At 49.7% G+C, this 27,742-nt stretch overlaps 2 protein-coding genes across 4 annotated transcripts in view; both read right to left on the bottom strand.

The window, feature by feature from the left end:
* Positions 1–15,968, bottom strand: part of Csrp2bp (CSRP2 binding protein) — a 22,915-nt gene extending 6,947 nt beyond the window's left edge. For 2 of the 3 annotated variants that reach the window (XM_005380916.2, XM_005380917.2), the window contains exons 1-6: positions 15,693–15,968; positions 13,996–14,114; positions 10,457–10,578; positions 8,882–9,063; positions 6,011–6,427; positions 5,367–5,935 (exon numbers count right to left, since the gene is read on the bottom strand). In XM_005380916.2, the coding sequence (XP_005380973.1) occupies positions 5,367–5,935; positions 6,011–6,427; positions 8,882–9,063; positions 10,457–10,578; positions 13,996–14,114; positions 15,693–15,951 (1,668 nt within the window). In that variant the 5' untranslated portion in view covers positions 15,952–15,968. The remainder of the gene's footprint in view (positions 1–5,366; positions 5,936–6,010; positions 6,428–8,881; positions 9,064–10,456; positions 10,579–13,995; positions 14,115–15,692) is intronic. The other variant, XM_005380919.2, reaches the window with a different exon arrangement.
* Positions 15,969–16,230: 262 nt separating this feature from the next.
* Pet117 (PET117 homolog) lies at positions 16,231–19,621 on the bottom strand. The gene is made up of 2 exons (XM_005380920.2): positions 19,224–19,621; positions 16,231–16,395 (listed from the first exon to the last, which is right to left on the bottom strand). Exons 1-2 carry the CDS (start codon positions 19,350–19,352, stop codon positions 16,246–16,248), a joined length of 279 nt encoding a protein of 92 aa, XP_005380977.1. The 5' UTR covers positions 19,353–19,621; the 3' UTR covers positions 16,231–16,245.
* Positions 19,622–27,742: the final 8,121 nt, after the last annotated feature.

Genomic DNA, 27,742 nt, shown 5'->3' with positions numbered 1-27,742 from the left:
GCAGGAGGATCGCTGTAAGTCTGAGGCCAACCTAGGCTACATATACACAGTGAGACCCTATATCAAAACCCAAAAGAAATAATAAAATACATACATACACACATCTGCTCTGCGGGCCCTGACTCCTCCATGGCTCCTCTGGGACTTGCAGGGTCCTGTAGGCCCAGGCCCTGCCACCCCATTCCTCTGCCACTACAGTGTCCCAACCACCCACACCAGCCTCGCTGCGGCCCTCAGTGCTGAGCCTGAACCAGCCTGCTCCTCCTGGCTGACCCGGAGTCGGTCAAGAGCGACCCTCAGAGCAGCACACTGCCCAGCCCAGAGCGCACCGGGCGAGGAGACCTGGGCACAGTGAGCTATTGCTGCCATCTCCCTCCCAAGGGGCCAGCTCCAGGAGGGCAGGGACTTTCCCAGCATGAGAGAGCTTGGCACGGACTAAAGAACAATCTGCATTCGCTGAATGGAGAGTGGATGGGCACAAACAGGGAGAGGCGAGCGGGCTGCTAGTTCCCTTCCCAGCAGGGACAAGAAGACGAGCACAATGCTGGGAGAAGCTGGGGGGCTTGGGCGGCAGCTTCCGGGACCAGGCACTTCTCTGGGAACCGACAGACAATGTAGCCGCTGAGTGCACGCAGGTGAGGGGACACCCCTGTGGCAGCTGAGCCCTGTCACCGGCAGTGACAGCAGGAGGAAAGGCAGTGCCAGGGCTGGCATCACAGGGGCACTGGAAGGGGGTGGGCCCACAGCCCTGCATCTGACCTAACTCATGTGAGCGTCACAGCCAGGCGCGAGCACTCCCCTAGGAGTGTGCAACAGGTGAAGGAAGAAGAAGGGACGGGGATGAGCACACAGGAAAAATCAAGCCACGTAAATGAGCGAGAGCGGAGAAAGGACGGGCACCCAAGCAGCTGCTCCGGGAAGGCAGGGTAATCAACAAACAGGCAAGAATGCCTCAAAGGCATGGGACAGTCATCGGGGAATGCAGATCCAGCTACAGTGAGACTGCCCCACACACGGTGGACGGCTGTCACCAGAGAGAGAGAGAGGACAGCACAGTCCGCTCAGGAACCAGCCTTCCCCACGCACTGCTGTGGGGACAGACGGAGCCGCCACGTTACAGACAGCCTGGCCAGTTTTCCAAGCATTCAACAGAGCGACACCTGATCCACGAAGCCCCTCAGTGCTCAAGCAGCATTCCTGACAATGGCCAAAGGCAGACACGTCTCATACAAACGCACGGGCAAAAAAATGTGGGTTCTGCAGCCCCTGGATGGATGGAGGAGTAAGCAAAAAAGCCCGCAAGCATGAAGGTGTGCTGCAACACAGACAAATATGCCATTCTCACGCTAAGGGAAAGATGGGGATCAGAACAGGCCACAGAATCTACGACTCCATCGACACGCAAGGCCCAGGGCAGTCAACTCACAGGGGTGGGAGCATTGCTGGGTCTGGAGAAATGCTTTCCTCAGAGCCACTGCCCTCAGGGAAGGAAGCCCCCTCCAGCTCCAGCACAGCAGGCTCTGGCACTGCGCACATACTGGCTTGGGCTTCTGAGTTAGGAAGTGCTCGGAAGCTGTGTGGGTGCAACTCTGATACACGAGAAACCACCAAGCTATATGCTTTAAATGGCGAATTAGTTGGTCAATGAATTGCATCACAGTGAGGTGGTTACAAAAGAAAACACCTAATAAACAGGCCCCAAGGTAAGGGGAAACCTAGATAGGAAGGAGTCTTCAGGGAGCCTCTCTTCCTCAGGAATGAACACTAAACACATGGTAACAGAAATAAAGCAAGCAGTGACTGTTAGGGAGGATCGAGGTCTTCTTCAAAAAGCCAAAGGAAAAGCAAGCTAAAAGAGGTAATGGCAGCCGGGTGTGGTGGTGCACATCTGTAATTCCAGCACTTGGGAGGCTGAGGCAGGAAGATCGTTGCAAGTTCAAGACCATCCTGGGCTACAAAGTGAGCTCATGGCCAACCTAAACTGCATAGTGAGACCCTGTTTCAAAAAACTAAAAAAAAAATTAAAAAGCTGAACAAACTGCAAAAAGGCAACATATCTTCTCCGAGCTGGCCCAGAGTGGAGAGACAGAGTGGACAGAGAGAAAGGTGCCCCACTGGAGAAGCACCAGAACCAGTTCCCTCTGGCCCGCTGAGCACCTGAACTGTCACTGACAACTGGCTCAGCCCCTATCAGGCAGCCCCACACCTTCCCCAGGGTCACAGTGCAGCGCCCTCCCTCCTTTTCCAGGGTCCTTCTAGCAGGGGAAGGGACAGAACCGGCTCAGGCAGAAGGGAGCGTTGCTGGGTCTGGAGAAACGCTTTCCTCAGAGCCACGGCCCTCAGGGAAGGAAGCCCCCTCCAGCCCCGCAGGCATCTGTCCTTTCACCTCCCCGGGAGAAACAGCAGACAGGCCAAGCTCCAAGTCCCGGGTCCCAGGGCTAAGCGTTCAGCCCCACAGCATGCCGCCCATGCCGCCAGCCCAGGCCCTCGCCCTGCACTGCAGTCCCCTCACTGCAAGCCAGCCCGGCTTTCACAGTGACAGGGACTAGGCTGAGGCAGAAACAGCGCGGCCTCCCCACCATGCTGCCTATGAGCATGAGTGCTTTAACTTCTGCTTTGCGCCTCTTTTTTAAAAAATCAGTTTGAAGCAACAAGAAGCCTCAGAACTACACGCAGGCTCAGACACCGCAGAGATTTTGAAACAACTGGACCAGGAATTTAAAATAACTATGACTCATATGCTAAGCACGCTAATGGGTGAAGGAGACAATGCTAAGAACAATGGGCACTTTTTGTCTTTTTTTGGTTTTTTGAGACAGTCTTGCTGTACAGTGTGTTCAAACCCAGCCTGCACTACAAAGCAAGACCTTGTCTCAAAAAAGAGAAAAAGAAAAAAGAGAGGAAATTAAAGCAATGACCAAAGGTAGCTTAAAATTCTCATATATCCAAAACCTTTAAAAAAAAAAAGGCACTAAATCTTGGGTTAAGGAAATAATGAGAAAAATGACAGAAGGTTAAATTCTGACTGGCAGGTCAATCACTTCATTTCAAAAGTCCTAAGTCGCTGCCTGACGGGGAATGCGAGCTGTGAACACCTAGGAATCTTAGCCTGGGAAGCCAGAATTCGCCCTGTGTAACCGAACGGACCCCACTGAAGGCCGGGGAGAGGGGACACAAACAGTGCCTCCAATTCTATCACCTAGCAAAGCCCTACTCTAACTACAGGAGCAGAGCTAAAAGGTGAGCACATACGAAAAGAGATCCAGAGAAGAAACACCTGCGAGGAACTCACCGCACGCGGGAGGGCTGGGGCTGGCCAGAGCCAGCACGGTCCACACCACAGAGCCCTGCCAACTGGGAAGCGCGCGCCGCAGCAGAGCCCTGTGTGGACGCTGGGGCAGGCGACTGCCCTCTCAGCACCTCCAGCAAGGCGTCACTCAGCCCCTTGGCCCCTGGATAGCAAGGAGGTCCCCACTGAGGTCCCTCTTCCTGGGACAGTGATCAGCCATGAGCAGGACAAGGAGGCACTGCCACCGCGCCTGGCTCCGCTCCACCTGCTTTGCGCCTCTGCTGCTTTCCCAGACAGGCCCTCCTCGCCCTGTGCCCAGCCAGCTCCCCTGGCAAGTCGCAGGGATGTGCCCCATGAAAGCCAGGGAGGACACCTGAACAGGACAAGACGGACGCTAGGAAGAGAAGCTCAAACACACAGGGGAGGTGGCAGGAGGGCCAGGGCCACCACCGAGTCTCAGGCACAGAGTGGACCGCACAGCAGGGACAAGGGTGACTCAAAGGCTGTCATCACAAAATCTGGGATGCCCTGACAGTCTTTTTTTTTTTTTTTTTTAATCTGGGATGCCCTGACAGTCTTTTTTTTTTTTTTTTCAGTTTTTTTCTTTTAGTTTCTTTTAGTTTTTTGAGACACGACCTCGCTATGTAGCCCACACTGGCCTCAAACTTGTGGCAATCCTCCTGCTACAGCCTCCTGAGTGCTGGGATTACAGGTGTGTGCCAGCTCACCCCGCCCCTGGCCAGAAGGCACCCACCCCTCAGTCAGCTCCCCTGATCGCCCACAGCGACAGGGCCACCACAGCTGCTGAGGCAGGACTGCAGAGGGTCCTGTCTTGCTGCCTAGACTTCTGTGCATTTCCTGGTGCCTGATGCTTAGCCCTATGACTCGCATGATGCTGTCACTGACCTGCCCAGGAGGCAGGACTGTGTCCATTTCCTGGACCACAAGAGCAAACGGCGGCTCTGCTCTACCTCCAGGAGGCGGCTTCCCTCCTGAGGACACCAAAGCCACCGGCAAGCAAGTCCCCTGAAGTAGATGGCATCACACCTGCCTAGGACCTATGCACAACCTGCCACACACTTCAGATCATGGCTAACATACTTCTAATGCCGCGCACAACTAAATGCTCCACTGCCTATAGCAAGACAGGCCCAGCACCAGCAGAGGGTGACAAATGCGTGATAAACATCGTCATGGGGCTCTCAGCAGGTTTGTGGCGCTCTCTTCCATGGCTCGTCGAATGGTCTGGAGTGCAGACTGTGCAGACGACAGTGCAGGGGTGCTGCAGTGCCCCGCAGTGAAGTACACGCTGCCCTCTTTTAATGGTATAAATAAAAAATTTAAAAGGAAGCTTTATTACTGCTATACGTGAATTATGTTGCATATTCTACATGCAGCCCAAGACAATTCCTCTTCAACATGGCCTGGCAAGCCAAAGGCTGCACAGCTACAGCTTATGGGATAAGAAAAAAGCCCGGCCAGGTGTGGTGCACACACCTGTAATCCCAGCATTCAGGAAGCTGAGGCAGGAGGATCATACGAGTCGGAGACCAGTCTAGGCTACAAAGTGAGCTCAAGGCCAGCCTGAACTGCATAGCAAGACCCTGTCTCAAAAGGACAAGAAAAAAAAAAAGCCCATACATGTTTAAATGAACACAATTTCCCCCAATATATTTGATTTGTGGTTTTCTAGGTTATATCTTGAATCTCTGATGAAAAAGAAAAGCTCAGCTTTTAACAGTTTTGAACCATGAAGCCTGGAAATCTTTACATTTTCTCCTTTGCTCTTTTCTTCTCTCTCCCAAAACTACTCATGACTTTTGTTTATTTTGACTTTTTGAGACATGGTCTTGCTATGCAATTCAGGCTGGCCTTGAAGTCACTAAATCACCTAGGCTGGCCTCAAACTCGAAAGGATCTTCCTGCTTCAGCCTCCCGAATGCTGGGACTACAGGCATGGGTCATCAAGCCCAGTTAAAACTACTCATGACTTTAGTAGTCTCAGCATAACAGCACCCAGTGCATGCTGCCCACCCCTCCACACTGCCCCCAGCAATTCAAGTATGTGCTCGCTCACCTGGTAGCGGTCAAGGATTCTGAAGTCCTGGCAGGTGGTCCGGTAGGTGGCCTGTCCAGCCGGGAGCCGGGACAGCCCCCCTTCTTTGGCTCCATAGATCCCATCAACAAGCAGAAGGGCAGCGTTAACCACCTGGTCCAGGTCGAAGAGAGGCAGCCCCCGGTCCCTCTTGGCCTGCCTGACGATTAGCTTGCGCTTCAGCCTGCGCGCCTCGGGCGTCATGGCCACGGCGCCAGGACAGGCCTCCAGCCTGCGCAGAAGCAGTTTCTCCTCGTAGATGCTGGCGGGCACATACCGGGGACCCTGTGGCCGTGTGTCCTTCTGCAGGGGCGGCCTCCGTTTGTCCCGTGCCCGGGTCTGCAGGGACGTGCTGGAGTCTGTGTCCTCACTGTCCAGATCTGCCCTGTCCGGCTTCTCCTCCTCGCTGTCCACCTCCTGCTTGATGTGCTCTGGGGCTCTAACCTTCTTCCTGCCTCCAGACCCTGGGCCCAAAGCCATGGGCCCCAGGGATGGCGGTGGGTCCTCCACTCCCGGATCAATGTCGCCGTCACCATCCAGCTCGTCGTCATCTGCACAGGGCACAGGCAGTGTCACTGAGGCCTACTGACCCCCCGCCCTGGAAGGGCTGGCCACGTCCCCCTTACCATGAAACAGCGCCTGCGGGGGCATGGCGTCAGGGATCAGGTCGGCCTCCGACAGCAGGCTCGGTGTGGCCGAGTGCGACGCTGGTGTCCCAGGCGCGGAGAAGTCTAGTGAGGGTGACGGTGAGGGGCTGGTCAGTGGCGTGCGGTCCGAGGAGCTTAGCGATGCAAAATCAATCACCTCGCCCCGCTCCAGGACCACGTCTGGCCGGCGGGCCCGGCTCGCAAACTTGACGGGTGTGGACGCGGGGCTGCGGTCCAGAAAGCCGGCCGCCTCCTTCTGGGCCCGCCGGATGTCCTTGGCCTCCTGCGTGCGGGACCGCTTCTCCTTGAGCTCCATGGCCGACTCCACTGGGTTCCGGCCGGCCCGCTTCCGGAGGCCCTCCACAGTGATGATGGGGTCTAGCGTGGGCTTCGAGGCTGCCAAAGAGCACAGCGGTGCAACTTCTGAGATAGCCATTCTACCCTCAGGTCTTTCACGATGTGCTACTGTGCACCCATACAGGGTTCCGTACAGAGAGATGCCCAGTGAGCACCCTAAACTAAAAGACTTAGGCAGCTCTTAAGAAAAAAGTTATAAGGCAAATTTAAACAACTAAATACTGCTATTTTTTACCTACTGGGGTTGGTAAAATGAGAAGTTTCATACTGGCCGGTGTGGTGGTGCAGGCCTATAACCCAGCCCCGGGCAGGTCTGTGAGTTCAGGACCAGCCTGGGCTACATAGCAAGCTCCCATCTCAAAATATAAAAAACAGAAAGCCAAAGTCTGACAATGCTAAGTAAGGGTATGGGGAAACGGGCATTCTCATGACTTTTTAGTATGGTGTAACTTTTATTACAGCTTTCAGAAGGGTAACTTGGCACAAACAATAAAAACTTTGAATAGATACTCCATTGGGGGGCTGGGGATTCAGCTCAGCAGCAAAGTGCCTGCCTGGCAAGCGCAAGGCCGTGAGTTTGGTTCCCGGTACCGGAGAAAAAACAAAAACAAAAACAAAAACAAAAACAAAAACAAAATACTCCATTGGATATGGACATTGCTTCCAGAAACTTACCACAATTTGCACATGCACACAAGTGTAAACAATTCTAGCACTGCTTAAAATAACAGAAAAGGACATAAACGAAGTGGCCATTAATAGGGAATCATTTACTATATTACCAAGCAGCCATACAATGAAATAAAGTAGGGCAAGTCCAGATGGATCAGAATGGGAGGAGGAACAGGTATATGGGGGGAAACGGGGAATGAATATTAAAAGGTTTTAATGCTTTAAAAAAAAACAAAACCACACTTCAAATGCAAACATCATCGCTAAAAGCCTTCACAAAGGCAATGGCCACCCTTCTGCAGAGTAACCTGCAGAAGGAAACAGGAGCAGGAACTTTCAAACTTCCTGTTTTTCAATACTGTTTTTGAATTTTTCCAGTTACATATTTTTAAAATCTAAAAGTTCCCCAGGGCCAGTGTGTATGTCTGTGCTCCCAGCGCTTTGGGGGTGAGGCAGGCTTAGACAAGTTGCCTAGGCGAGACTTGAACTTTTGATCCTCCAGTCTCGGCTGCCCGGGTAGGTGGGATTATAGGCATGTACCACCTCAACTGTCCGGCTTACTGAAGACGTTATAGAAAAAACATCAGATCAGTGTATGACAGCACGTTTACTGCTAAGTTTTTAAGAATGTAAAACAGCATTATGGTTGGGCTGCAAGAAAACAGCATTATGGCCGGGCATGGTAGCACATACCTGTAATCCCAGCACTCAGGAGGCTGAGGCAGGAGGATCACTTCAAGTTTGAGACTAGCCTGGGCTACAAAGTGAGCTCAAGGCTAGCCTGAACTGCATAGCAAGACCCTGTCTCAAAAAGGCCAAAGAAAGGAAGAAAGAAAAATCCTATCACTTAGAAAACTACTGAAAGGTCGGGTGTGGTGGCACACACCTGTAATCCCAGCACTTGGGAAGATGAGGCAGGAGTATTGTTCTGAGTTCAAGACCAGTTGTGCCTACAAAGTGAGCTCAAGGCCAGCCTGAACTGCATGCTGTCTCCAGGAGGGGAGGGGAGGGGAGGGGAGAGGAAGGGAGGAGAGGACTGCTGAAAAATACTTTAAAAAATAACTAGACCTGTAATCCTAGCTACTGAGGCGGCTGAGGCAGGAAGACTGCAAGTTCAAGGCCAGTCTGATCAGTTTACAGACTCGTACTAATCTGAGGGTGAGGAACAGTGCCAGGCTAGGGGTAGAACCAAGAATGTAGACAAGTGAGATGGCCGGGGTAGCTGCTGAAGGGAGGGGACCACACACAGGAACTCATTACATCATTCTCCTTTGCCTCTGCATGTTTTAAAATTTCCATAATAGAGCCAGGCGTGGTGGCACACACCTGTAATGCCAACATTTGTGAGGCTGAGGCAAGAGGATTGCCTCGAGTTTGAGGCCAGCTTGGACTACATAGTGAACTGAAGGCCACCCCTGAACTGCATAGTGAGATCTTGTCTCAAAAAGAATAATAATAAAATAAAACTTCCAAAATAAATTTTTTTCTTAATAAATTTTTTTGTGAAAACTCAGATTGAAAATGTGGGGCCAGGGATGTAGCTCAGCAGCACAGCACCTGCCTGTCAAGTGCAAGGCCCTGAGTTCAATTCCCAGTACCAAAAAAAATAAGGAAAATGTTGAACCTTTGAGATTCCAAAGGAAATTTATAAAACTGGTAACTTGATTAGGAAATGACAAACGTGTTCCACTTACTACTTAGGACAGGATGCAGGCCAAACGTCACCGGGACATTGCCACTGTCACGGGGACCGATTCCAGGAGGGCAGGCCCGAGCCCCCAACCCGCCTGCCCAGCACCCTCGCGCCGCACCCCACACTACCTCTGGCCTTCAGCGAGGAGCCCGACAGCTTCTCGCCCTCGGGCTTCAGGGTGGGCGGCTTATTGTGCACCAGTCTCCACCAGCCTGGCTCCCCGAACTCCTGCGCCCCCGAGCGGAAGTACATGGGGCTCCCCACACTCAGGCAGCCAGCCACGGTGCTCCACCAGGTGGAGGTCTTCTTCCTGGAGCCGGGGAGAAGCGGTTGACGCTCAATCCACCTCTGCGGGGACACACGCGGGGCGCGGTGCCCTCCCTGACTCAACCCTGTGCACAAAGGGATGCAGCGAAAGGGGCACAAGAGAGGCCTGGGGTCTGCCTGGCTCCGAATCCTGGCTCTGCCTCAGTTTCTTCATCTGCAGAAGCAGGGTAGCAGAACTTACCACACAGGGGGTGGAAGTAATTCGGGCAACGCACATCTGCTGCCTCTGGCTACCCTGCCTCCCTTCAAGGGGGAGGCCTGGGGCTCGTTTTTCCTGGGGGGGGGGGCGAGGGGGTATTTTCCCTCCCACCCCCACCTCCATACCCAGGAAGTACAGCTCTCAAGAAACAGCAAACTTGGGGCTGGGGATTTAGCTCAGCGGCAAAAGCGCCTGCCTGGCATGCGCAACGTTGTGAGTTCGGTTCCGGTACCGGAGAAAAACCAAAAACCGAAAAAAAAAAAAAAAAGAAAAAGAAACAGCAAACTAGAAGCCCAACTCCACGACTGGGCACTGGAGTTTTGGTTTTGGTTTGCTGTTTGGAGCCAGGCTGGCCTCAGACTCACAGTGCTCCTCCTGCCTCCGCCTCCCTGGTGGTGGGATTACAGGCCTGCAGCACCACACTAAGTAGGACTGCAAATTAAAAACTGGCCTGTGCCCAGGATATAGCTCAGCAGCACAGTGCCTGCCTGCCTGGCGAAAGGTCCTGAGTTCGTTCCCAGTACCAAAAAAAAAATCCCAGCCAAACAACTCAAGACCTTGTCTCAGACAAAAGAAGGGGAGTAGGGCTAGGGTAGAGAGTAGCCTGGCAGGCCCAGGGCTCTGGTTTGGGTCCTCTAGACTGGGGGGAAAACAGAAGACAGACAGACAGAGACCTTCCAGAGATAGTAAGAACTACTAGATTCCATGAGTCGAGAGCAGTCTAAAAGGCTGCTGTCAGCAGCACCCATTACCTTTTCTCCTCTGACCTCCTGTTAAGTGACTGACTTTCAAAGGACACAATTCTGTTTCTTCAGATGAATCACTTACCCACCTGCCCCTTGGGCTGTCGGGGCAGTCGCACTTAATCACACTCCTTCCCAATTTTTAACACTCTTAGGCTCTCTTGAAAACAATCATGTGGGTGGGTGTGGTGGCACGTGCCTGTAATCCCAGCACTCAGGAGGCTGAGGCAGGAGGATCACTTCAAGTTTGAGGCCAGCCTGGGCTACATAGTGAGACCCTCTCAACATAAAAAACAAAAACAAACAAAAAAAAAAGTAAAAACAAAAAACCTGAAACTCAAAATTCTTTGTGATTTTCTCAAGGAAAGCCCAAATCTCCAGCAGCCCCAGAGCCCACTCTCTGCCAGCTGAGTCAGCTCTGCAGACCACGCTACCTGCTCCCCAGCAGGAAGGCCCAGTGCTTCTCGATGAAGGCACAGATGTCCTCTTTCCACCGGAAGTAGCCCTGCCGCCCACTGCCTTCCAGGGACAAGTTGTACATGGCCAACATGACGACCTGCAACACAGACAGGACAGGGCAGGGAGACACAGCCCAAGGACTTAGATCTGGGACACGGCGTGCCTCTGCCCTGTCTTCAAGTCCCACAGGCACAGTGAAGCCAGGGACCAGCGGTGTCTGGGTGCACAGCTCTTCCCCTGCGGTACTCGTGAGCCGGCACCCCTCGCTCAGCTCCGTGCAGTTCCTCCCTCTGTCACCTGCTATGTGGCTGCAGGACATTAGGACAGAAGGTAGACACGAGCATCGTCACAACACACACACACACAGACATCATGCGCGCCTATGGAACAGATGCCCACCCAACCCGCACCCTCTCTGACGACGCTGCCCACCCTCTGCTCAGGGTTCTGAGATTCACCCACACACACGGGATGAAAGGCCGTGCTGCTCAGCCCCTTGCACCATGCTCAGGGCTCCAACTCCCAACCTGGGCCAGCACTGCTACTCTTTAAAGGAAGGGTCCTGGCCCTAAACGGAGAGGTGAGCTCCAGAAATAGAAATAACACATCCTCCTTGTGAAAGACTCTAAAAACAGAAAAAGAGCAAAGGAGGAAGTAAAAATCACTTGACATCCACCATCAAGAAGTGACTTTTGCTGGGTGTGGCGGTGCACACCTGTAATCCCAGCACCCTGGGAGGCTGTGGCAAGAGACTGGGTTTGAGCCTAGCCTGGGTAATTAAGTGACTTAGCAGGAAATAAGGTACAAGCAGCAAGCAAGAAAAAAGAAGAGTAACAGCTTTTGGCAGTTCAGTAATTATTCTTTCCTACATTTCTTTCCATCTGTATTTATGTACTATTTTGGGTTTTGTTGGTTTGGGTACTGGGACTGAAGCTAGAGCCTTTGCACTGAGCTATGACCCCAGGCCTTTTTAAATTTTTATCCTGAGACGGGGGTTTCACTAAGTTGGCAAGTTATCTAAACTGGATTTGAACTTGTGACCCTCCTGCCTCAGCCTCTTGATACTGGGATCACAGGTATGCACCACCATGCCCAGCTTAGAAGATAATTCTTTAAAAACTCTTCTTTCAAGGAGTACGCTGAGGCTTTTTTTTTTTTTTTTTTTTTTTTTTTGGGCCAGGTTTTGGTTTTGCGTTTCGGGTTGGCTTTGGTTTCCTTTTTTGGCCCTGCTTGGCTTGGACTTGGGAAGGGAACCTCCTGCCTCAGCCTCTGGAGTACTGGGATTACAGATGTGCACCACCACACCCAGCTTACCCTGCAGCTTTGAAAGTCTGCTAAACTGCAATTAATGTCCTTCCGTCTGTGTCACCAGCATTCTATCCCCAGTGACCCTCTGTGAAGGGCCGTGTCTACACCGCACAGGTTCATTCGCCAACCTTAACTCAGCAACAGGAGCAGCCCCTGGAACAGAGTTCTCAAAAGCACCACTCATGTTTGCATCAGGTCTGCATGGGCCAATGAACACAGCACAGTGTAGGTGAAGCTGAGCTAGGGACAGAGAAGTCCAAAGTTGGACAGTGGTGGTCAAGCACATCATGAATGTACAGAACGCCGCCCAACTGCACACTGAGTAATGACGCAGCTCATGTGTACCACACCACAATTTAAAGAAAAGGTCATTGCTCGGTCTATTTTTTTTTTTTTTTAGAGAGAGAGGGTCTCGATGTATAGTTTAGGCTAGCCTTGAACTCAAGGTGATCCTCCTGCCTCAGCCTCCCAGAATGCCAGGATTATAGGTGTGCACCTACACTCTGGCTCTACCTACATTTTCTTGGCAAAGCAAAAAAGATTTCCTATGTTCATCACTGACAGATTTCATGAGCGGCTGAACAAAGCATGATAATTAGGATAATAGTAGGAGCTGCTATAGCCACTACAATTTATAAAGAACACCATAGGATGGCCGGAACAGCATAACCTAAAACCTTTCTCTTAACTGTTTATGTTCTTCACAGCACAATGCGATATGGGTAATGACCACGTGCGCCTGTTCTCTAAAAGGTGCCTAGCTGCAGCTGCCTGAGGACGGGCCTGAAGCTTCCCCAGGGTAGGGGGGTCTCCCAGACAGGGTGTGAACCAGCATGAGCAAGGGCTGGGCTTGATCCCCATAAAAACCAAGTGAATCATGTATAGTTCTTCTTTTTCAGAACTTAAAGCTTAGATTTTTGAGGGGGAGTATTTTTTGAGGCAGGATCTCATTATATAGCCCAGGCTGGCCTTGAACTCACAGAGATCCACCTGCCTCTGCCTCCCCAGTGCGGGGATTACAGGTGTAGGCCACCACACCCAGCTTATATATAAATACTGATATAAAAACAAAGCCAAAAATATTAATACAACCTAGAAGTCAGTGGAAAGCTATCGCTCAGAGTATAGTTGGTTTAGACTCCTGTTGGCACTAGAGACAGCTAAGAGTGGACATAAGTATTCTCTCCAAGGAAAAATACTCAAACATCTGAGCCCAAAGAAGCCTGAGCTATAGAGGCTCTCACAATCTGTGCACAGACTTCCTCCACATCTAGTTCCTGTGTGGCATCGTGTGGTTTTATTGTTCTGAAGTGGCTGCCAAAACATGTGAGCCGCATTTTCTAATAAAATGAGAACTCTGCTGGCCATGGTGGTGTACACCTGGGAGGCTGAGGCAGGAAGATCACATAATTCAAATCCTCAAATCTGGCATGGGCAATTAAAAAGAAAAAATACGGCTAAGAATGTAGCTCACGGTAAAAGTCCTGAGTTCGAACTCCAACATGGCGAAAGTTAATTAACTAATTAATTAAAATCACCACTTGGGGGGCTGGGGATTTAGCTCAGCGGCAAAAGCGCCTGCCTGGCAAGCGCAAGGTCGTGAGTTCGGTTCCCGGTACCGGAGAAAAACCAAAAAACAAAAAAAATAAAATAAAAAAAATAAAATCACCACTTGGCATTGCATATTAATAAACCATATGAGATTTTCAAGAATCTCAAACCCAATTCACTAGGTTAGCAGCGAGTACTTTTTCCAAAAACTTCCATCTCTGAATATTCCATATTCTCTTTTCACTGTGAAATAAAAAGTACCCAGCCAGGCGTGGTGGCACACACCTGTAATCCCAGCACTCAGGAAGCTGAGGCAGGAGATCCCTGCAAGTTAAAACACCACCCTGGGTTAGCTAGTGAGCTCAAAGCAGGCCTGGTTTATTTCTCAAAAAAACAAAACAAATAAAAGGGCCCCTCACGACAACCCAAAATTGGCGGGCATGGTGGTGTACATACTCCTGTAATCCCAGCACTCGGGAGGCAGAGGCAGGAAGATAATTATAACCTCAAGTTTGAAGCCAGCTTGGGCTACATAGTTCATAACCACCCTAAACTACATAATGAGACTTTGGCTCAAACAAACCAACAATCCAAAAGCTCCCCACAGGGTCCTCACTGCAAAGCTCTGGGGCACAACCTGAACCCCTCTACTCACCTGCTGCCACGTCAGCTTCAGCCGCTCGTACTGCTCCTTGCCATCTGCAGAGCAGTCAGAACAAGTGAACCTGAAAAAGTTATCGCCCTTAAGGTAACTGAGCTGTTCCCTCAGCTGACCTAGGAGAAAAACAGAAGTCACATCACAGGCGGCTCGAGAGCGGCTGCCACCCAAACGCCGCTCGGCTCAGCTGGGCTGCCCAGCGCCCATGCCCAAGTTCCCCTTTGCACAGAGGCCAAGGCTCTCCCAAGGCCAGGCCTGCAGAACAGGGTGTCCCCGCTGCCGCATCCTCACGCGGGCCAGCAGCTGGGCTGCAGGGGCCACGACTTAAAATCTGAGGGCTGCACAGGAGAAAACGAGCCACACCGCACCGTCCTCTCTGGAACCACTCAGACCGTGGTTCTGCCCTGATGGTACCTCAGGCCACCGGGACAGAATCAGATGGGTCTAAGGCGGGCATGGCAGGGGCCAGAAGCGCAAGGGGCAGAGAGAGGGCCTAGAAGGAGGGTGCCCACCCCACAGGAGATGGGAGGAGAAAGATGGGGCCTAAGAGAATGGCAATCAGCAGGCAGCAGGGGTACGAGGGCTGCAGGCTGGCCAGGGGTGCCTCGGAGTTGTGGCTTCAAGGAGGACACAAGTGAGCAGAGGCCCAGGCTGAGAGAACTCCTATGGAGCAGGCCCGTCACCTGTCCTTCACAAGGCTTTGTGTCTGTGTGGGGACAGCAGTCAGCAGGCACTGGGCCACGCAGGGCAGTTTAACGCTAACCCTGGGAGGACAGAGGGACAGCCACTGAGACATATGGGCAGAACCCGTCAGTGAGTCAGGCTCAGACAACCTAGAAACAAGCAGCTAAACAGTACACTCTGGGTTTTCTAGGAAAAACGTTACGCTTTCCTTTTTTTGAGACAGGGTCTCACTATGTAGTTCAGGCTGGCCTTGAACTCATGGCAATCCTCCTGCCTCACCTGGGATTACAGGTGTGCTCCACTATGCCCAGCCAAAAATGTTACTCTTTGTATTAATCTGAATAGTTGAACACATTTTATCAAAAATGCCTGCATAAAATGGCCAACTTCACAATTTTATATAGCTCTATTTTCATGTAGGAATCCTCCTGCACAAAGCACTCCCATAGCCACTCTAGCCCAGGGAAAGCCTGATCTGCTACCAATCATGTGACAGCTGGCAAAGCAAGCTCAAGGGCTGGGCAGGGGCAGCTGTACACTCCACAACCACTGTCTCTTCTCACCAGGTAAGGGAGACCACGAGTGGGAAGCAAGACTGGGCCCCAGACAGGGTTTCAACACCTTCAGGTGAATCCCAACCCCAGCTCAGCAGACCGTGGCATTTCCCACACAAGCCAGATGGAGCACACCGGGACTACAACTCGATCCCCAACCCATAACATAATCTTGCTAAGAAAAACGTGGTTAATTCCTTAAGTTAACACAGGATTTCCAATTTTCTAAATTTTATTGGGTTACCATCAGAAATGTTAATTTAACAATGGGATAGAGATTGACAGTAATTTTTATCAGTACAAATGTGTCTATTTTATAGAAGCTTGAATTTGATCAATTAAATTGATAATAAATAATTTATTTAGGTCTACTGGACACTCATGTTTCCTTCATGGGCTGGAAGAGCAAACCTTCACCCAGGGATTGACAGATCAAAGGAATGAGAAGCTCCTTACTGGCTGGTATCCATTTTTGGCACTTGTCACAGAAGTAGGACAGCTGCTCCTCCAGCCATGACACGTCGCCCTCGTCGCTGTTGAGGGAGTCCCCACTCTGGTCATGAGATAAGTCCACCGAGGCCTGGTCTTCCGACTCCACGATGAGGAGGGTCTCACCCTCCACCTCACCCTCCTCCAGCCCCTCGGAGGTGGACGTCCTGGTGGCCTCGTCATCGTGGCGGCTCAGCAGGCCACTCAGGTGGACGCTGCTCTCCATTGCTCCTGGGCAGAAGCGCCCGTGCCCACACCCAGCTCTGGACAGCAGCTTGGGAGACTCCTACCAGCCCTGCAGACAGGCGTCAGCACACAGCAGCTGCCTGAGGCCTCCTTGCTCACACATAGGGGTTCTTAAAGCAGAGCCGAAGAATACAGGGTCCACTGTCCTTCATTCCGTCAAGGCTAAAAGGACTGAGGAAAAAAGGGCAAAGGTTTCATCAAGCTCTTCTTCACCAACACACACACTCGCTCTCTTGGAGCCGTCTGTCCCCAAAATAGTTCACATTCACTGAAATCACGTTTTCTGAGATCCTTTTTCCAACAATATCTTCTCTCTTTCTGCTTCAAGTTGCTCAGTCAAAATAATCTGTTCGCCCAAAAGACGAATGTTTTCTTTTTTTCGGTTTTGCCTCTCAATGTCTCGGATCACTCCGTCACGAAGCCTCTAAAAGCGTAAGAAACAGATTTCAGTAACGCCCGGAGCAGGTGGTTCCCATCCTGTGCCATTCAAGTCCAAATACCAGTGTTACCAAAATACACTTCAGACACTCAGATTCCAAATACCCAATTACTATTTCAACTCTCTGTCCAAATGTGGAACGTAATAAAGAAACCAGAAGGCAAATGTGGTAGTGTGCTATAATGTTATCGCTGAGATGGCTCCTTAGCACATCTTAAGAAATTTCTGAACATGGAGTACAGAAAACATAACAGGAAATAAGAAAAAGGAAAAAACTGGCACTACACTGAATTTTTAAAATTTTAATTTGTGGTACACACCTGCAATCTCAATACTTTGGGAGGGTGAGGCAGGAGGATCAAAAGTTTGAGTCCTGCCACAGCAACTTGGTGAAACCCTGTCCCTAACGAACAGGGATATAGGGGTCAGGCATATAGCTCAGCAGCACAAATGCCTGCCTGGCAAGAGCAAGGTCCTGAGTTCAATTCCCGGTACCAAAAAAAAAAAAAAAAAAAAAAGACAAGACAAAAAGAGCAAACAGGGATAAAGCAAAGGCATTGGTTTCCACCCACACTGCTGTGTGTGGTGGGAGCGCACCGGGTGGAGATGGGGTAAAAATACTGCCGTAACACTGTGAACTATTTTCCTGTTAGCAATTATCCTAGATGAATAAACAACATCAACTCTGAGTATGTGGTGCATGCCTGTAATCCCAGCTGAGGAGGCTGAGGCAGGGAAGTCACAAGTTTGAGCATAGCTTGAACAATTTAGTGATTTAGCAGAACTGTTTCAAGCTATAAAGGGTTGGGGAAACCAGAATAGATCATGTATGGGTACAATTTATTTATGATGAATGTGATCAGTACGTATATCTAAACTGTACAAATAAACAAAAAACAAAAAAAAAATAAAAAGGGCTTTGGATGTAGCTCAGTATGAAGGCCTTCAGTTCCATCCCCAGTGTGCAAAATAAAAACAAAAAAAAGTGTGTGGGAGGGAAAACATTACTGAAATCTTAACAAACTGTTAAGAATACAAGAAAATAAGCCAGAAAACAAACCAGATGTGGTGGCAAACACCTGTATTCCCAGCACTTGGGTGACTAAGGCAGGAGGATGACTGAGTTCCAGGCCACTGGGACTACAAAGTGAGTTTAAGGCCTGGCTGAATTACATACATAGCAAGACCCTGCCTTACACACACACATACACACACATACACACACACACACACACATTATACAAAACTCACTGATCAGTTATATAACAGAAAGAACATCAGGAAAAAAAAAAAAAGACTACCACTACCAGAAGGAAAATAAGGCCCACCAAGTTATCTTGATAGGTACTAAAAAGACCAAGGTCCAGAACACTAGCCTGATACCTCAAAACATCAATTCAGTCCTAAGGGAGGGCTGACATGTTATCTTTGACAGCTCACAAATAAAGCTTTTAACAACAGCCTCAGGAGGCAGAATTAATGGGGGTGGGGCCTGAGTATGTATGGTTTTAAAAGTTTTTATATCTATTTTCTTTATTTTGTGTGCGTGGCAAACCACCCTAAGCTGGGGACCATCTATACTTGGTTTCTTTGGGGTTGGATGGGTTAAAGGGGATGTGCACAGAGAGCTTAACGCTGTGCCTGGTGTGTGGCTGTCACAGTCAGGAAACAATGGTCATTAAGTGATTTCTCGCCCCCTTCTGAACCTCTGGACACGCTCGCGGTGCCAATCTCGTTCTACCCTTTCCCTTGCTGGAAAGAAAGTCCCGAAGGAAGCTCTGCAGGTAACACACATCAGTGACCCTGTCCAATCTCTTGCTCTTTTCCAATCGCCGAACAACACCGTGGCTCTGACACCGTGGTTCTCAACCCTGGCTGCGTCGGCGTTCTCTGGGTGGAAGTGGGTACAGACCTAAACGAGCCCCCCCACTCAAACCGTTCTGGTTTAACTGGGGGCCCGAGCCTCAGTCACACCTACAAACTTCCCAGGAACTCAGGATTTGTAGCCAGAGCTTTCCACAGAGCTACAACCTACCCCTCCCAAATTCACTGGCCTCACCGACCTCAGGTCTGCGCTGACATCCGCCCTCTACTCCCTCAAGTTTCCTGGGGTTCAGGACCTTCTCTTCCTTTTACACAGGGACTCTGCCTCTAGTCCCAAAACTGCCCCCTGGGAACCCCCTCAAATCTCTCACCCCTTGCTCTTGATAACCGCAAATCCCCCATCTCCGCCCGCTCTCGACTCCTCCCGTTTATTACTCTCCCGCTTCCGCAAACCAGGTTCAACCCCAACACCTGAGCAGGCGTCGCCTCGCGGTTTAACGACGCCCCGCTCGCAGCGCCACCGCCGCCGAGGCTGCGGGCGCGGAGCAGCCGTTTCCCGGTCTCGACTCCCAGGCTGCCCCGCGCCGCCCGGGGCCTGCAGGCCAGCTGACGCGGGGAAAACGCGACTCGGGCCACAGGGCCAGCAGCTGATGGCCACGCTAAGGACATTTCCACAGATGCAAGAGCCACAAAGAAAACGTGGGACGGTATCTCGGTCCCGTGTACAACCTGCAGTGTGCACGGTGAACTGCCCGCCCAGCAGGAGGTGACAGCGACCTCGGCCAAGGACCCCGGCCGCAACGAGGGTCGCGATCAGCGGCCCGGGGACTAGAGGCGGGGACCCTGCAACAACGCACCCCAGAACCCCCGCTCTACTTCCCACGGGACCGAACCCCGAGAGCGCGCTCCGGGCCCGGGCGGGACCGAGGGGACCCCAGGCCCAGGCCCGACGCGCGCAGGCCCGAAATAGGCAGTCACGCGCCACCGACCTGCCGGTCCTGCCGCTGCCTGAGGTGCACGCCGGCCACCGTGGCCGCGGTGAGCAACACGGAGAGGCCCAGCGCCACCTTGGAGGCCCGCGACATCCCGCGCCACCGCCTGCCGAGGTCGTTGAGCATGCGCAGACGCCGCCAGGCGCGACCCCTCGAGCGCAGAGCTCCCGCGCCCCAGCCGCGCCAGGTGCGAGCAATCGAGAGCCGAGCACCTAGCGCCCTGCCTTCGTCGCGGGCGGAGAGATGCCTCTGACTCCAGACCTAAAGTGCTCCGCCCCGGAGCGGGTCCTGCGTCCGGTCCTGTCTGCGCCCTGACCCTTCGAGGGTGAAGACTGCAAATTCAAGCCCACCCTGGGCAATTTACTGATTTAGCGAGACCCTACTTCAAGATAAAAAATTTAAAAAGGGCTGGTGATGTTGCTTAATGGAAAGACCCTACGTTTAATCCCCTTTATTGCGGCGGGGGGAGGAGATTGAAAGGCTTCCAGCTAAAAAGCAGGCTACTGGAATTGGATCTCATTATGTTTCCCAGGCTGGCCTCTCACTCCTGGACTCAACGGATCCTCCGCCTCAGCCTCCCAAATTCCCCACTGCCGGGATTATAGGCAAACACCACCGCTCCCCGCTGGCCTGTGTACTTCACCCTCGTAGGTCCGGCGGACGGAACCCAACGCCTTGCACGGGCTATGCAGCCTTCCTCCACTGAGCTATGTTCCCCGACCCTACCCAGGCAACCTTCAAGGGGCGCTTTTGTACCCTTGAAGCCTTGCCAGTAATGCAGGATTCCTTATGCTGTTATCTGGAAAGTAAATGATGGGCGTGATCAGTGCGTTGTGCAGGGTGTCACTCTGTGCAGGGTGTCACTGTGACCATAAGTGATATGAGGCGAATATTACTCTTAAAAAATATTACTCTTAAGAAACTCTTAAGAAATAAAATAAGCCTAGCGTGGTGGCAAATGCCTGTAATCCCAGCACTCGGGAGGCTGAGGCAGGACCACCATGAGTTCAAAGCCAGCCTGAACTACACATGGAGACCCTGACTCAAAAAAAAAAAAACCACAAAAAAAACACAAGTAAATTAATGTAAACATTACAAACATATTTTTTAAAAAAGTAATAAAATAAAAAGAGGATGCCTTCTCCAAGTGTCATTCCATCCACAGCATTTTTATTTTTTTTTTGGATCCTGAGGAGGATGCGTCATTGAATTGAAAACAGAGTTCCAGCCCTAATATTGAACCTTGAAAGGAGAAGCAAACAGGGCTTATTTGCATGTTTCTCTACAGAAATATCTATTATATTAGACTGCTTTTTACTTATGGCAGACACCAGGTGTTTTGTTTTGTTTTTTAGTACTGGAATTGAACTCAGGACCTTGTGCTTGCCAGGCATGCACTGTGCCACTTCCTGATGTATTTGGGGAGCAAATACATCGCTGGCCTGAGCTCTAGCCCTGGCACTAGGTATTTTTATCGCTGCACAGCAGTGACCTTCTGCAAATGTGTCTTTAGAATACACATCAGGAAGTTAGAGGGCCTTTTTCCTACTATGACAATTTTTCTTTTTTTTCTTTTTTTCCCCAGTACCGGGGATCGAACTCACGACCTTGTGCTTGCTGGGCAAGCACTGTGTCACTGAGCTAAATCCTCAGCCCCTATGACTAATTTTTCAACTGAAATGTATTCTACTTTTAAAAATCTTCCATGTGTTAACTGTGTCGGATAAAAAAAGTGGAATATCTGTTTAAATATTCATAAGCCTAAGTGGGATATTTTATCTGACTATGGTCACTGTCCTTACTGAGTTGTGAAAGAGTACTGGCATACCATCAAGCACTGAAAAGCTTCCCATGGAGAAAGAATTACTAATCTAAATACTCTTTTTGGTTTTTGTTGTTTCGTTTTTTGCTTGTTTTTGTGGGGGGCTGGGGGGTCTTGTTTGTTTATTTGTTTGTTTGTTTGAGATAGGGTCTCACTATGCAGTGCAAGCTGGCCTTGCACTCACTATGTAGCCCAGGCTCCCCTTGAACTCACAGCAATGCTCCTGCCTCAATCTCCATTGTGCTGGGAGTACGCCACCAAGCCCAGCTGTAAGAACATTTTTAAGCACATACAGTGTCTTAGAATAACAACAGTTTTCTGGGGCAGCTTGAAGAGTTTCTACTAATGAATATATTTTTCAAAAAGGAAATTCAAGACTTACCAGTTTTGTTCTGGTGTGGATTAGGCTGATTTTTCCAATAAACCTGGACTGTGGATTCAGGGTAACCCTCCACCCCTCAAGCCAGCCCTGGGAAGGGAGACAGACTGCATATCCGATCACCACAATGAAAAAGGCAAGAGAGGGGCTGGGGATTTAGCTCAGCGGCAAAGCGCCTGCCTGGCAAGCGCAACGTCGTGAGTTCGGTTCCTGGTACCGGAGAAAAACAAAAAAACAAAAAAACAAAAAACAAACAAACAAAAAAAAACGAAAAAGGCAAGAGAGACAGTTGACAAGTAGCAAATGCTTTGTGTCCTCCAAAATTCATGTGCTGGAACTCTAACGTAATGCTCTGTGGGATGGCATTCTAAAAAAGGCTGCTGTTAGGGTTTCAAGCAAGATTTCCAAAGTCTCATGTGGGGATGTGCTCATAGGCAGGGGCTCTGGGAGGTGGCTGGGTTGTAGGGGCCTGATACTCATCTGTGGGTCAGTCCACTGTTGGGTGTATGGTGGGGTATGGTGTTGGGAAGCGAAGCTTAGTGGAAGAGGGGTCCCTGGGGCCTGGCTGGAAGGGTCTGTCTCCTTCTCTCTTGACCTCTCTGCTTCCCATCACCACTCCATGAACTGCTTCTCCTCTGCCATGCCACCCTGCCTTGGAGCCCACAACTGTAGGCTGAAACCCCTGCAAACTATGAGCCAAAATAAACCACTCCCTCTTTAACTTGTGTGTGCTTCAGTGACAAGAGAGTAACCCAGACAACCGCTAACAAACTTTGCCAGATTAGAATCTACACTGCTCAAATGGGAGTCCTGCTGAACAGAGTTGAGGAAGACAAGCAAATGAAGCTGAAATGCGGCCAAGCATGGAGGTGCACGCCTGTAATCCCAGCACTCGGGAGGCTGAGGCAGCAGGATCATTGCAAGTTCAAGACCAGCCTGGGCGACAAAGTGAGTTCAAGGCCAGCCTGAACTGCATAGAGAAACTCTGTCTCAAAAAAGACAAAGAAATAAAATAAAAATAAAAATTGAATGGGTACCTTAAGCCCAAGGAAAATTGACTTAAAAACACAGTGTAGTTTCTGAAGTTATTGGATTTCAGAGATAAAGTGCAAAACCATGCAAAAAAAAAAAAAAAAAGGGAAGGAGAGAGAGAGAGAGGAAAGAAACCATGCAAAGAAGCTGGGTGTGGTGGCAAGTTCAAGGCCAGCCTGAACTAAACAGCATGACTCTGTCTCAAAAAAAAAAAAAAAAAAAAAAAAATGTGGCTCTCCAGATAAACGTTACCAGGTTCTGGGTTGCTCACCTCTTCTTCTGGTGTTGGATTCCAAATTCTTCTCATCTGGAACAAAATATTGAATGAAGCAAGCGAAAAGCAGGCAAAGTTTATTTGAAAAAGTAAAAGCGAGAGAGATAGAGACTGGCTCTGAAGAGTGAGCCTGGATCAAGTAAAAGAGGAAAAAGCAAGACAAAAGCACACCCTGGAGAAAGCAGGACAGGCTATCGTAAGGAAATCCAGGATAGCAAGCTCTTCTTGGCGTCCGTGTCCTTTTATACTGTCCACATCCTAGGAGAACCTCTGCATACGGGTCCTGAGAGGCTGTGCTGGGATCCCACGCCTTAGGTTGACCTCAGGTCTAGGACACCCTACTAAAAACCTGCTCGACCCCTCTCTCTCTCTCTTCCTCTCTCTCTCCCTCTCCCTCTCTCTCACTGTTTCTGCTGTCTTCCACTGCCATGAACTATTGTCCCTCTGCTAAGTGCCACTCTGCCTTGGAGCCAGAGGATTATGAACTGAAACTGCTACAAACTGTGAGCTAAATAAATCTTTCCCCTTTTAATGTTGGGTGTGGGGTATTTTGTCTCAGCAATGAAAGAAAAGTAACTAACACAGAATTTGGCACCAGAAAAGTGGGGTCACTGCTGTGACCATACCTGACCATGTGGTTCAGGAGCCTTGGAATGGCTTGTGAGAAGAGTTTGGAAACGTTCAAAGATGTCACCTGAAAGAGTAGAGCTGGAACGCCTTAGGCTGTTCTGTTTGGGAGATTCTGGTCAGAGCTCAGAAGACCAGAAAACCAGTAAGGTCCAGGCTCGGGAGGTTTCTGCTGGGAAGAAGGACTGCATTGGTTGTTGGACTCCAGATGATGTGTGTTATGGCTCGGCAAAAAGTTAGTCTTCATTTTGCTCATGTCCAGAGACTTTGCCTGAGACTGAGATTAAGGGCAGTGGACTAATTAAACTGGCAGAAGAAATTTCAAGGCAGTCGAATGTTGAGGCTGTGGCGTGGCTGCTATTGGGTGTTTTTAGCCAGATTTATGTTAAGAATCAAGAGCAAAGAGCCCAGCAGAATAATTCAAAACAGTGTGAGTTTGGCCAGAAAAGAAGCTCCAGTAGAGCTGCAGACTATAAAGATAGAGCAGAGGAGATCTTGATTGCTGAGCAGGAACAGGAGAATAGAAAAGATGGTCTTTGGGCATTACAAGAAGCAGCAGGACTCCAGCCTCTCTCCTTCTCTCTCTCTTTCTCCCTCTGTCTCCCTCTCTCCCCCGACCTCCCTCTCTCCCTTTCCCTCTCCCTCTGTCTCTCCCTCTCTCTCCCCCTCTCTCCTTCCCCCTCTCTCTCTCTCACTCTCTCTCATTGTTTTTCGTGTCTTCTACCACCATGAACTGTGCCACCCTTCCTTGGAGCCAGCAGATTAGGGACTGAAACTGCTACAAACTGTGAATTAAATAAACCTTTCCCCTTTAAAACAAACAAATAAACAAACTGCTGGAGTTCTTGAGAGAAGTACAGGTGTAGGGCTTTGGGAACTGTTCTCCACATGTGCCTGGGATCTTATAATTAACAGGTCACACCTACTTTCCCAGCCAGATTTGTCAGGCCCTAATCTCTTATGTTTTGTGTATATGTGTGTGTGTATGTGTGTGTTTGCTACTGAGGAGTGAATCCACGGCCTCAACACTGAGCTACATCCAGCCCTGTTTTATTTTTTCATTTTAAAACAGGAGCTCATTTCTCTCAAGTTCTCACAGTTCTGGACAATGGATTTAGGGAAGAGGAGGGTGGGGGACACCAGGCAATAGGTGTGTAGCTTGGGGAGAATAAAAAGGGAAAGGAGGGAAACTTGCTTTGCTGCTTCAGAGGAGGAGCTCCAGTCCTCACTGTCACCTTTGGATGTGGTCTACAGGCTTCCAGCACAGACTTTTTGGTGTCTGAAGAGCACCAGCTCTTCAGCTTTCTGTGCAGACCCTCTGCCTCCTGCTATGCACTCGTAGAAACGCTGCAGGGGGCTCCACTAGATCCTTCAGATCACCAGGGCTCAGAGGGCACTTTTGTACTCTTCCACACCTGACTCTGCCGGTAGCCATTATAAGCCTACCTTTAAATCCATATATATCATATATATTTTTTACATTGCAGCTGTTCCTCTAGTGAATCCTATCTGATACAAGGTCTAAAAAGAAATGAGCTACTGAGCCATGAAAAGATATAGACAAAATGTAAATGCATATTGCTAAGTAAAAGAAGCCAATTTGAAGAGGCTATAAACAGCTATTGGCATTCTGGAAAAGGCAAACTATGGTGACAGTAGATGAACCAGTAGTCACCAACGGGTGGGAAGTGGAGGTACCAAAGGCAGGACGTTTAGGGCTATGAAACTATGTGACTGTATAGTGTCATCATTGTACACTTGTCCAAACCCCCAAGATGTACAACACAAACTGTGAACCCTAATTTGCACTATGAGCTTTGGGTGACGGGATTGGTATTTTTGATGAGTTCCAACAAACGCACCCTGCTGGCCAGGGATGTTGTTAGTAGGGGAATCTGTGTGTGTACAGGGGGCAGGAGGGCTATGGACATCTTTGTACCTTCCTCTCAATTGTCTTGAAAAGCTAGAACAATACTTTTTTTCTTTTTTTGGTACCAGGAATCGAACTCACAACCTCACACTTGCCAGATAGGCGATATGCCACTGAGCTATATCCCCGGCCCAAGAATACTTTATTTAGAAAGGAAAAACAAAGCAAATAAAATACAGTTGGAGCTCTGTGATAGTCACCTTGAGTGTGAGTGAGGCTGGCTTGTGGGACTCCTTCTGGGCAGGGATGATTTCATTGGGGAACCCTGAATGTTTATACTTATAGGACTTTTAAATTTATCATTTTCCTGGAAAGGGATCCTCTCATTTCCTGCCTGCACGGTCATACATCTGACAGTCACCACCCTGAGAGCCAACCCAGGAGATACCAGAATCTCCCCATCTGCTGGGCTGACTGCAGTTCACTTCCCAGCTTTCTATTATGGCTCCTCTTTTTTTTTTTTTTTTTTTTTTTTTTGCCTTTTTGAGACAGGGTTTCACTGTGTAGCTCAGGCTGGCCATGAACTCACTTTGTAGCCCAGGCAGGCCTCAAAACTCACAGTGATTCTCCTGCCTCAGCCTCCCCAGTGCTGGGATTACAGGCATGCACTACCACCCCCTGCTATGGCTCCTCTTGTGCCTGGTGTCCCCAAGGCAGGATCTCTGGCTCTGACTCTCCATTCCTAGAACAGGGCAGAAGCAGCTAAAGGCGAGTAACAAACAGCCAGAGAGTCCCTGGGGGTCAGCTGTCTGTGTCATCCTTACGTAGATGCTGTAGATGCTGTGTAACATGCCCCACCTTTTACTTCCTGTGGCAAATTTTATTTTCCACAGTGGCCTCACCACAGTATGTCCCATCTCACCGCTGCTTCATGCAACCTGAGATTGATGGAGAGGGTCTCTGTTCCCTCCTTTGAACCCAGGTGCCTCCTAGCTGGATCACAGACAGCAGGAGGACTTTATCCTGGTCCCAACTTGCCTCTGGGATACTCATGAAGAACCCAGCTGTGAGGCTCCCAGGTCATCTGGAGAAATCGCAGTGAGTGTTCTGGGCATGCTAGCTCAGGTTCTAGGCAACAGCCAGTATCAATGCCAGCCACCTTTGCACATGAGCCCTCCCCTGAACCCAGCCTCACCTTTAAGTCCCGACATGATGGGTCAGAAACTAAGTATTTTCATTTTTTATGTTTGTTTTTTTAACACAGGGTCTCGCTATGCAGTTCATGCTGGCCTTGAGCTCACTTTGTAGCCCAGGCTGGTCTCAAACTTGCAACGATCCTCCTGCCTCAGCTTCCCCAAGTGTTGGGATTACAGGTGTATGCCACCACGCCTAGCTAGAGAGTAAGTATTTTCAAAGGGCCCTGTACAAGTTCCTATCCCACAGAATCAGGACAGTGTCACATTTGTTTTAAGTCACTAAGTTTTGGAGTCATTTGTTATGCAGCAATAGATAACTAATACACCCTGATCGCCAACAGGATCCAGGATCTCAGTTCTGTGAGCTTTTCTATTGTTTTGCTGCAAAAATCCATTTCCTTCCTTTTGCCCCCTGCCCATCGCAACCTTTCAACTCCCTTTTCTCTGATTTATGAAGTCTGCTACTGTTATCCATCAGATGCTGTCTTTCAGAACTATGTGATGTCTTTCATCTGTACATTGTGACTTCTGTTCTCTGTGTCTGATTATGCTTTGCTTATGTTGCTTTTAATCCTTTTGTGGTTATTTTCATAGACTCAGAGACTCATAGGAATGAATACATGTGTTTAATTTGTCATTTATCCCAGGCATGGTGGTACACACCTATAATCCTAGCATTTGTGAGGCTGAGACAGGAGGATTCCCATGAGTTTCAGGACAGCTTGGGCTACATAAGGAAGTTCAAGACCAGCCTCAACTATATAGTGAGACGTGTCTCAAAACAAACAAACAAAAACTAACAATCATTTGTCATTTTCCCTCTCTAGTCAATATGATTTAGTCCTTTTCTGAATCCTGACAACATCCTCTGACATAATTTTGTGGCAAGCAATATACATGACCTCTAGCTAATTTGTAGACACATATATAGATGAAGTATTCTATAGTTTTGAAATACTTGAAGGAACTCTTGAATGACCAAGTAATGAGACAGGAGGAAGATAGACAATCTTTACCGAATAGTTACAGCTCTCTTTTTCCTACTCCAGGGCTCTCCAAGTGACAGAGGTTAGCCATGGACATCATTTTACATCTTCTAGAAGATACTCAAAAAGAGAGGAAAGGAAAGGAAAGAGAAGGAGGGAGGTGCTGGGTACAGTGGTGCACACCTGAAATCCCAGCACTTGGGAGGCCATGGCAAGAGGATTGCCATGAGTTCGAGGCCAGCCTGGGCTACATAGTGAGACCCTGTCTGAAAATATAAGAAAGAAAGGAAGAAAGGAAGAAAGGAAGAAAGGAAGAAAGGAAGAAAGGAA

This window comes from Chinchilla lanigera, unplaced genomic scaffold (genome assembly GCF_000276665.1).
Source record: "Chinchilla lanigera isolate Chin_1 unplaced genomic scaffold, ChiLan1.0 scaffold00014, whole genome shotgun sequence".
NCBI classification, from domain to species: Eukaryota; Metazoa; Chordata; class Mammalia; order Rodentia; family Chinchillidae; genus Chinchilla; species Chinchilla lanigera.
This window is presented reverse-complemented; position numbering and strand designations above follow the sequence as displayed.

What these genes read in the sequence shown, in the direction of transcription:
- Pet117 (XM_005380920.2), bottom strand. Translation starts at nt 19,352, where the DNA reads ATGCTCAACGACCTCGGCAGGCGGTGGCGCGGGATGTCGCGGGCCTCC. An exon ending in GGCAGCGGCAGGACCGGCAG is followed by an intron (nt 16,396 to 19,223) that starts GTCGGTGGCGCG and finishes TTACGCTTTTAG; the next exon opens with AGGCTTCGTGACGGAGTGAT.